The sequence below is a fragment of the Cebus imitator genome, unplaced genomic scaffold (assembly GCF_001604975.1).
Source record: "Cebus imitator isolate Cc_AM_T3 unplaced genomic scaffold, Cebus_imitator-1.0 Scaffold254, whole genome shotgun sequence".
In the NCBI taxonomy this organism is placed as follows: domain Eukaryota; kingdom Metazoa; phylum Chordata; class Mammalia; order Primates; family Cebidae; genus Cebus; species Cebus imitator.
Window position 1 is genome coordinate 2,915,707 of NW_016107569.1, and position 10,413 is coordinate 2,926,119.

The 10,413-nt window shown below is 44.8% G+C and overlaps 1 protein-coding gene across 1 annotated transcript in view; it reads right to left on the reverse strand.

Annotated features, from left to right (window-relative positions):
• The window catches only part of NUP188 (nucleoporin 188), a 63,429-nt gene that overhangs the window by 18,787 nt on the left and 34,229 nt on the right, over positions 1-10,413 (reverse strand). Inside the window, exons 13-20 of the mRNA XM_017499132.2 lie at positions 7,632-7,697; positions 5,326-5,445; positions 4,654-4,780; positions 3,260-3,412; positions 2,963-3,089; positions 2,297-2,384; positions 2,127-2,203; positions 995-1,109 (exon numbers count right to left, since the gene is read on the reverse strand). Of these exons, the coding sequence (XP_017354621.1) occupies positions 995-1,109; positions 2,127-2,203; positions 2,297-2,384; positions 2,963-3,089; positions 3,260-3,412; positions 4,654-4,780; positions 5,326-5,445; positions 7,632-7,697 (873 nt within the window). The remainder of the gene's footprint in view (positions 1-994; positions 1,110-2,126; positions 2,204-2,296; positions 2,385-2,962; positions 3,090-3,259; positions 3,413-4,653; positions 4,781-5,325; positions 5,446-7,631; positions 7,698-10,413) is intronic.

Here is a 10,413-nt window from a genome sequence, read left to right on the forward strand (position 1 = left end):
TTTTTTTCCCTCAGAGACAGTTTTACTCTCGTTGCGCAGGCTGGAGTGCAATGGCACAATCTTGACTCACTGCAATCTCCACCTTCCAGGTTCAAGTGATTCTCCTGCCTTAGCCTCCCAAGTAGCTGTGATTACAGGCACCTACCACCACGCCCGGCTAATTTCTGTATTTTTAGTAGAGATGGGGTTTCACCATGTTGGCCTGGCTGGTTTCAAACTCCTGACCTCAGGAAACCTCGGCCTCCCAAAGTGCTGGGATTATAGGCGTGAGCCACCATGCCCGGCATATAATTATTTCTGTTTAACCATTCATTGATTCCTGCAGGCAGGAAGTATAGTTTTTTCATGCATGACACTCTCCTCAACCCCATGAGGTAAAGGCCATATAGCATTCCTATTTTAGAAATTCTAAGAAATTCTCTACTTGCTCAAGGTCATGCAGCTAGTAAGCTGCCAATCTGAATGTAAACCTAATTCTGACTCTAAAATTTATGCTTGATGTCAGTATTTTTCAAACTGAGTTGTAATCAATTAGTAGATTATGAAATCAGCTTATAGTCAAAATTCACTTAAATAGGGAGGAAACTAAGTAGAAAATATCACAGTACAACTTCCATAGTGAGAATAAATGTTGTACTGTGAAATTTTGCTTCAGGAATATACATATACATGCGTATATACTGGGACATGATATTATCCTGGGTTACTGTCAAAATAGCTTGACAGTCACTGCAACACCCTTTTGGCCTCTTCCGTTGTACTTCGTAAACCTTCCAATTATTAAACAAATGCACATAATTAAGTACCTAATAGAGACCATACTGGCACATAGTACTCAATACATAGAAACTGTTGTCACTATAACTTCAAGATGACTATTCTGCCAACAGACAAGAGGATTACAGTAGCAGGGGCCAGAGAAACTATTTCAGAGTCATCCGACCAGACTCGACCTTTTCTTTTTCTGCCCTTTTTGAACCAAATCAGACTGTACCTTGACAAGGGTGGTGATCAAGCGCAGAAAGGCAATGGTGACCCCATACTCGCCCTGAGGCTGTTCACTATTCATCAAGAGGTTTCCGTACCCTCCAGCATTCATCCCTTCCGCACTGGAAAAAGAGAAGCAGAGGGAAAAATATGATGGGGAAATTTCAAGGTGTCAAGAAACTAATCATAGAGCATTCTTGTTATAATCTAGATGGTTTGAACATAAAATAGAAAAGCTCTCCAACGGAAGTAATCAAATCTAGGCAGTACTGTATCCAGGGTAAACATATAGAACATGCTTTATTGATGTAAAACCTCAAGAGATTGAAAGTAAAAAATTGAACATCAGGGAAACACTCTGTCAAGAGAGCACAAGGCAAAAATGCTCAGGCAGTAAGATGGAAACTGTTTGTGTCTACTGGCCGAGCTCGAGAACCCATGAAATAAGAAAAAGTACAGAGTGACTGTGGCTTAATAACGGGACACCAAGTCCCTGGATCTAGACACCTCTGGATTCTCTGGGCTGTTAAGTAAGTAAATGCTCACATATTAAAGTGATTGAAGTTGGATAAGAAATCTCTCTTGCTCTTGACCGTGGCTCATGCCTGTAATCCCAGAACTTTGGGAGGCCAAAGCAGGAGGATCGCTTGAGACCAGGAGTTTGAGACCAGCCTGGCCAACACGGTGAGACCCCTGTCTCTACTAAAAATACAAATATTAGCTGGGCATGGTGGTGTGCACCTGTAGTCCCAGCTACTCAGGAAGCCGAGACAGGAGAATCGCTTGGATCCAGGAGGCAGATGTTGCAGTGAGCCAAGATCACACCACTGCACACCAGCCTGGCAACAGAGCGAGACTTTGTCTCAGTTAAAAAAAAAATAGCCAGGCATGGTGGCTTATGCCTGTAATCCCAACTGTTCAGGAGGCTGAAACACAACAACTGCTTGAACCCAGGAGGCGGAGTAACCTGAGATTGCATTACTACATTCCAGCCTGGGCGACAGAGTAAGACTCCATCTCAAAAAAAAATAAACAAACAAATAAATGAGTAAAAATAAAACTAACAAAGCTAGGCTAGACCTGAAACATATATGGTTCTCACTAGGGAATATGGTCCACCACCCTAGGACCTGGCTTACCTAATCATCTGACTCATGTTGGAGACAGGATGGGCAACAAATGGTAAAAAACCTGTGTGACGAAGATCAGTCCAGACCTGAGAAGGAAACGGAAGAATTAAATGCCCACGTATCCTCTGATATGTGCCAAGTGCTACATGTTTAGCCGTTGGGAAGATCTGGCATCTCACCTTTGCTGGATTACGGGCAGCCAAAACAGTTAAGCAGTTGACACAAGAAGCAATGACATCCACAGGTGGAGAGATGACTGTTGTTAACCTGGTTGGAGAACAATGTACTACACTCAATAAAGCAAATAATACAACTGGTTCCCTCAAAAACATTTTTCCAGTTCTCTCTCCCCAGTTCCTTCCCTCAGCAGACATACAGAAACAGGAAAACCCTCACAGATACAAAAATAGGAAAACCAGCTAGGCGCGATGGCTAATGCATGTAATCCCAGCACTTCTTGGGAGGCTGAGGCGGATGGATTACCTGAGGTCGGGAGTTCAAGACCAGCCTGACCAACATGGAAAAACCCCGTCTCTACTAAAAATACAAAATTAGCCAGGTGTGGTGGTACATGCCTATAATCCCAGCTACCTGGGAAGCTGAGGCAGGAGAATCGCTTGAACCTGGGAGACAGAGGTTGCGGTGACCTGAGACCGTGCCATTGCACTCCAGCCTGGGCAACAAGAGTGAAACTCCGTCTCAACAACAACAACAACAAAAAACAGGAACACCAAAGAATATGTGTGAACTTTAACCCAGTTGGTATGTGTCCAGACTCCTGAAACTGACAGCACAAGTGCTGAGATCTCTACCAGGCAGCTGAGGGTCAGCCAAGACAGACTCACCGCTGCAGGAGCATGTAGATGCGAGATGTGATGGGCAGGAGACAGTCCGCTATTGACAGGTCTGTGCTGACAACCTTATGGACAAGATCAATGATGGGTTTGACCCGCTGGCAGTGCTGAATCACATCTGAGGAGAAAGACAGCCTGTGACCTCAGAGCAAACAACTCCTTTTAAGATCACTGAACAGTCTCTGAGACTCAGATACACAAATCAGACATCACAATCTTGATGGTTCTAAATTTTATCTAGATACTCTATTTTCTAAATCCTACAAGCATGTCCACTTTTGACTTTACCTGCAGTTGAAACAACATGAAGCAACATTTCAATCTCACAGGTAAAGAGGGTCCAGCTGCTGTAGGAGTATTCCCAGCGCACCAAGTATGCCCTATCATCCAACATTACTTGGCCCACAGTGCCTTGAGGTATGCGAAGGTTGGTCTGACCCCCTAAGAAAGGGAGAAAGATAAATTAGTGTAACATCTGAGGACAAATAAAAAACATAACGCCTCCACTAGACACACACACATATATATATATATATATATATATATTTTTTTTTTTTTTTTTGAGACGGAGTTTCGCTCTTGTTACCCAGGCTGGAGGGCAATGGCGCGATCTCGGCTCACCGCAACCTCCACCTCCTGGGTTCAGGCAATTCTCCTGCCTCAGCCTCCTGAGTAGGTGGGATTACAGGCACGTGCCACCATGCCCAGCTGATTTTTTTTTTTGTATTTTTAGTAGAGACGGGGTTTCACCATGTTGACTTGGATGGTCTCGATCTCTTGACCTCGTGATCCACCCGCCTCGGCCTCCCAAAGTGCTGGGATTACAGGCTTGAGCCACCGCGCCCGGCCCAATATATTTTTTTAAATTTAGTCGTGAAATCATCAGAACATCAATATTTAAACACACAGAGATACACAAACTCATAGACTCTTTTTTCGTTTTTGAGATAGCATCTCACTCTTGCTCAGGCTGGAGTGCAGTGGCATGATCTTGGCTCACTGCAACCTCCGCATCCTGGGTTCAAATGATTCTTCTGCCTCAGCCTCCCGAGTAGCTGGGACTACAGGTGCGCACCACCACTCACGGCTAATTTTTATATTTTTAGTAGAGACGGGGTTTCTCCATGTTGGCCAGGCTGGTCTCAAACTCCTGGCCTCCAGTGATCCGCCTGTCTTGGCCTCCCAAAGTTCTGGGATTCACAGACTCTCTTCTCAGTAACTAACATTCCTATAGCTTTTTCAACTAAAAAACCCAAAAAAGTTATTTTCATGTAGACAAGTGACTCTTTCTACATGTCTGAAAATCACCTGAGTACCGAGAGCAGTTTTCCATTCAAATGATGATAACAGGAATACCACCTTACGGGACAGCTAGGGCCCAGATCACTGTAGAAGTCAGTGGTGATGATGCCAGGATTAAAACAGTGAGGCTATTCCCTCTATATTTTCCTCCTTGAGCACCTGGAATAGATACGAGCCTCAAAGTGGTAATTGGCTGGGTACGGTCACTCACGTCTATAATCCCAGTGCTTTGGGAGGCTAAGGTGAGAGAATCACTAGAGCCCAGGAGTTTGAGCCTGCAGTGAGCTATAATCATGCCACTGTACAGAAAAAAAAAAAAAAAAAAAAAAGGCTGTCATAAAAGGAGCTACCACACCACATCAAGGATCTCTTTATCTTACCAAGGGGATAAAGGAGTTTGGGTGTTTGTCTCCGCCAAAGAGTTCCATCTTCATGGGAGACCACATCATGAGGCTTGTGTTTATAAAGTTCATTGTAGAAAGACATCTTATCCAAGAAGCTATACACCTGCCAGCACAGAAAAAACCATCACACATTCCTCTCCAGGATATGCAAAGGGAGATCCCAGTCTGCTCTTTTAGCCAGACTCTCAAACTTCTTGTGAGCCCACCACAGTGACCGTTCTTGGAATTGCCTTCTGCTCCTCTCGCCAAATCTTCATCATGCTTTTAACACTCAACTCAAGTCCCCATCACTCCACAATGGCAGTTATATCTCCTGAACACTATGGTCTTTATTGCTCAAACAACATTTACTCTGTACCAACTGGTTCTTAGCTCTTTATTTCTTCTATCTATTAACTTCCAACTGGATATTAAGAAACTCTATACTTAGTCTTAATCCCACAGTATCTACAATAGGTACTTAATGAAAAGATTATTTAATTTTATAGAATTGAGGTGCTATCTTTGGCATCTTTCATTCAACTTCTGACGAACTTTTGTCAGGGCAGTGGAACTGCAATGTGGAAAGCAAAAAAGATTCCTAACAAAGTCTCCATAAAGAATTAAAGAATCTCCCATTCTCTTTACTTATCTGACTGAGCAACCTACCTTTTTAGCAGTGGACTTCCCTGATACCAGGGCTCGGAGCAGTTGCAGGAGTGGGGAGAGGAGGTGGGGAAACATTCCACACACACTGTCCAGAATGATCCCAAGGCCAGAGGTTGGCTCCTGTGGTGGAAGGGGACAAATTACTGATCTTCACATGATCCACAAATTATCGTATTTCAAAATTTCCCAGCAATCATGAGAAAATTTAGAATTAATCCTTCCACTTAGACAGGTATCATTCCTCCTTAATAATTTAAGACTTTCGGAAGCCGGGCGCGGTGGCTCACGCCTGTAATCCCAGCACTTTGGGAGGCCGAGGCGGGTGGATCACGAGGTCAAGAGATCGAGACCATCCTGGTCAACACGGTGAAACCCCGTCTCTACTAAAAATACAAAAAATTAGCTGGGCATGGTGGTGCGTGCCTGTAATCCCAGCTACTCAGGAGGCTGAGGCAGGAGAATTGCCTGAACCCAGGAAGCGGAGGTTGCGGTGAGCTGAGATCGCGCCATTGCACTCCAGCCTGGGTAACAAGAGTGAAACTCCGTCTCAAAAAAAAAATAATAATAATAATAATAATAATTTAAGACTTTCATATTTCCACTGAAAAAGGATGAAAACAAATGATTTAGTGAGGGGCCTAAAAAGAGACTATTGGCCGGGCGCGGTGGCTCACGCCTGTAATCCCAGCACTGTGGGAGGCCGAGGCGGGTGGATCACGAGGTCAAGAGATCGAGACCATCCTGGTCAACATGGTGAAACCCCGTCTCTACTACAAATACAAAAAATTAGCTGGGCATGGTGGTGCGTGCCTGTAATCCCAGCTACTCAGGAGGCTGAGGCAGGAGAATTGCCTGAACCCAGGAAGCGGAGGTTGCGGTGAGCCGAGATCGCGCCATTGCACTCCAGCCTGGGTAACAAGAGCGAAACTCCGTCTCAAAAAAAAAATAATAATAATAAAATAATAATTTAAGACTTTCGGAAGCCGGGCGCGGTGGCTCACGCCTGTAATCCCAGCACTTTGGGAGGCCGAGGCGGGTGGATCACGAGGTCAAGAGATCGAGACCATCCTGGTCAACACGGTGAAACCCCGTCTCTACTAAAAATACAAAAAATTAGCTGGGCATGGTGGTGCGTGCCTGTAATCCCAGCTACTCAGGAGGCTGAGGCAGGAGAATTGCCTGAACCCAGGAAGCGGAGGTTGCGGTGAGCTGAGATCGCGCCATTGCACTCCAGCCTGGGTAAACAAGAGCAAAAACTCCGTCTCAAAAAAAAAAAAAGAGACTATTATTCTATCCAGTGACCTCTTCGCAGTCATCCTTTCTATGGGAAGACAGTACTGCTCACATGTGCATTACATGTTTCCACTAAAGTGCAAACTACCCAACTATGTCAGCAGTTGGCTACCACACAGGAGCCACAGATCCTCACTCTAGATACTGTTTCATACCAGCCTCTCCCAGGAGCAGTGATTCTATAATATCAGATAGCATCTTACAAAAAAAAGGTAAAATATAGAGGTAGATCATCAGTTGGATCTTAAGGTTTGAGGCTGTTGTCAATGTTCAAGGCAAGTACTAGTGAGAAATTGTTCTTTTCAAAGCCAAATTCTTACTTTAGTTAGGATACACTGACAACTCATAAGACACAGTTACAATCACCTAAAAGTACTTTGAAGAGCTGCAGGAACACTGGTGCCTAAAAGACTGCCAATATGAAACAAAAAACTTGTGGGGTGGAGGAACAGCACACTGGTAATAATGTGGGCTACAGACTCAAGTCAGACAGAACTGGGTTCTGGCTGTCTCTTTCTATGTGTGACTTTGAGCAAATCACTTCACATGTCATCACATTAAAAAAGGGACAGCGTGGGATCTCAAAAAAAGAGAAGGACAGCAATATCTATTTCATATCTTTTTTCTTTTTTTTTTTTGAGATGGAGTCTCCCTCTGTTGCCAGTCTGAAGTGCAATGGCGCAATCTCAGCTGACTGCAACCTCTTGACTCCCTGGTTCAAACGGTTCTCCTGCCTCAGCCTCCCGAATAGCTGGGATTACAGGTGCACGCCACCACACCTGGCTACTTCTTGTATTTTTAGCAGAGACATGGTTTCGCCATGTTGGCCAGGATGGTCACGAACTCCTGACCTCAGGATCCATCCACCTTGGCCTCCCAAAGTGCTGGGATTACAGGCGTGAGCCACCTCGCCCGGCCCTTATTTCATACATTTTTAATGAAGATTAAATGAGAAAATACATATGAATGCTTAGTACAAAACCTGTGAGCAAACAAGTGTTTGACATACTTACTGTTCCCCAGAAAAGTTCTGGAAGAGAAGGGTCTGCCAGGACTTCACATGCTGTATCAATTATATCCTGTTTGAGGAGGGGAGAAAATGGATCATTTTCCCTAGCTGAACCAGTCTATCTTTATTATTGTATTCTGTTGAAATAAAAACACCAAAACACCAATAAATACTAAAGTGAGAGAATCAATTCAATCCAGGAGCTCCACAGCAGCCTGGACAACATAGTAAATCCTCAACTTGAAAATAAATAAAATAAACATCTTCATACACAATGTCAGAAAGAACTGGTTAAGAATTGGTTGGGCAGCCGGGCACAGTGGCTTATGCCTATAATCCCAGCACTTTGGGAGGCCGAGGCGGGTGGATCACAAGGTCAGAAGATCGAGACCATCCTGGCCAACATGGTGAAACCCCGTCTCTATTAAAATACAAAAAATTAGCCGGGCATGGTGATGCACACCTGCAGTCCCAGTTACTCAGGAAGCTGAGGCAGGGGAATCACTTTAACCTGGAGGTGGAGGTTGCAGTGAGCCAAGACTGCACCAATAAACTCCAGCCTGGCGACAGAGTGAGACTCTGTCTCAAAAAAAAAAAAGAATTGGTTGGGCATGGGGTCACCCCTGTAATCCTAACACTTTGAGAGGCCGAGGTGGGCAGATCACTTGAGGTCAGAAGTTCAAGACCAGCCTGGCCAACATCGTGAAACTCTGTGTATACTAAAAATACAGAAATACAAAACTACAAAAGTGGCGCACACCTTGTAATCCCAGCTACTTGTGTGGCTGAGGCATGAGAATCACTTGAACTCAGGCAGTGGAGGTAGCAGTAAGCCAAGATCATGCCACTGCACTCTACCCTGGCAACAAAGTGAGGCTCTGTCTCAAAAAAAAAAATATTGGTTGGTTAAGGGTGGATGGGTAGATTGACTTATTTATTTATGTTTAGAGAAGACAAGGTATTGCTCTGTCATCCAGACTAGAGAGCAAGAACTCTGGGTGAGTGGGTTTGTTTCTTTTTACCATTTTCATATGTACATATGTACCTATTCTTAGAGACCAGGTCTTGCTCTGTTGGCAAGACTGGGGCGCAGTGGCACCACCATAGCGCACTGCAGCCTTTAGCTTCTAGGTTTAAGTAATCCTCTCACCTCAGCCTCCCAAAGCACTGTTACAGGAGTGTGCCATCAAGCCCAGCCAACAACTCTGGGTTTAAAAACTAAGATTACACACTATCCAAGGTGTATTGTATCTGCTGTATGATGTTAGACAAATTCGTCTGTCAGAACTAGAAATGCTTTATCTGTAAAATGAGGATAGTAATACCTGCTTCAGAGTAGGATTATAAGAATTATAAATAAGGATTAAATGAGGTAATATATCTCATTTACACTGTAAATTCAAAAATGCCACATAAATGTAAGTTATTACAAGGCTCAGCTAGACTGCTCTCCTAGAGGGCAAAAACAGTGTCTTTTATTTTTTTTCTTTTTTTTGAGACGGAGTTTTGCTCTTCTCACCCAGGCTGGAGTATAATGGCACAATCTCGGCTCACTGCAACCTCTGCCTCCTGGGTTCAAGTGATTCTCTGCCTCAGTCCCCCCACGTAACTGGGATTAAAGGCGCCCACCACCATGCCAGCTAATTTCTGCATTTTAGTTTCACCGTGTTGGCCAGACTGGTCTTGAACTCCTGACCTCAGGTGGCCCTCCTGCCTTGACCTCCCAAAATGCTGGGATTACAGGCATGAGCCACCATGCCTAGCCAAAAACAATGTCTTTAATTGTTCTATCCTTACACATAGCACAGAGCTTAGCATACACAGGGAATCTAATAAATGCTCACTGAATGATTTCTTTAAAATCCAAGTACCAGGATTCCTGCAACCCTCATGTTTTTTGGTGTTGCTACTGAGACAGGGTCTCAATCCATCACCTGGGTTAGAGTGCAATGATGCCATCTCAGCACACTGCAACCTGTGTCTCCCAGGCAAGTGATCCTACCTCAGCATCTTGAGTGGCTGGGACTACAGGTGTGCGCCATCACACTCAGGAATTTTTTGTATTTTTGGTAAAGATGGGGCTGCATCATGTTGCCCAGGCTGGTCTTGAACTCCTGAGCTGAGGTTATCCACCGGCCTTGGCCTCACAACCTGAAATTACAGGTATGGGCCATAGTGCCTGGCCCTAATATGTTCGTATCAATCTTCCAGGTGTAAGGCCAGGTCAAAAGTAACCAGAATTCTCCCAAAGTACACAAAGACCAGCCTGGCCAATATGGTGAAACCCCATCTCTACTAAAAACACAAAAATTAGCTGGGCATGGGGGTGCATACCTGTAGCCCCAGCTGCTCGGGAGGTTGGGGCAGGAGAATTGCTTGAACCAGGAAACAGAGGTTGTGGTGAGCCCAGATCATGCCACTACACTCCAGCCTGAGCTACAGAACAAGACTCCCTCTCAAAAAAAAAAAAAAAAACAGACCAGGTACGGTGGCTCACGCCTGTAATCTCAGCACTCTGGGAGGCTGAGGCGAGTGGATCACCTAAGGTCAGGAGATCAGGACCAGCTTTGGGCAACATGGTGAAACCCCGTCTCCACTAAAAACACAGAAAAATTAAGCCAGGTGTGGTGGCATGCACCTGTAATCTCAGCTACTTGGGAATTATAGGCTAGGTGCCCTAGCTCACACCTGTAATCCCAGCACTGTGGGAGGCCAAAGGGGATGGAATGCTTAAGCCCAGGAGTTCAAGACCAGCCTGGGCAACAGAGTGAGACCCTGTCTCAAAA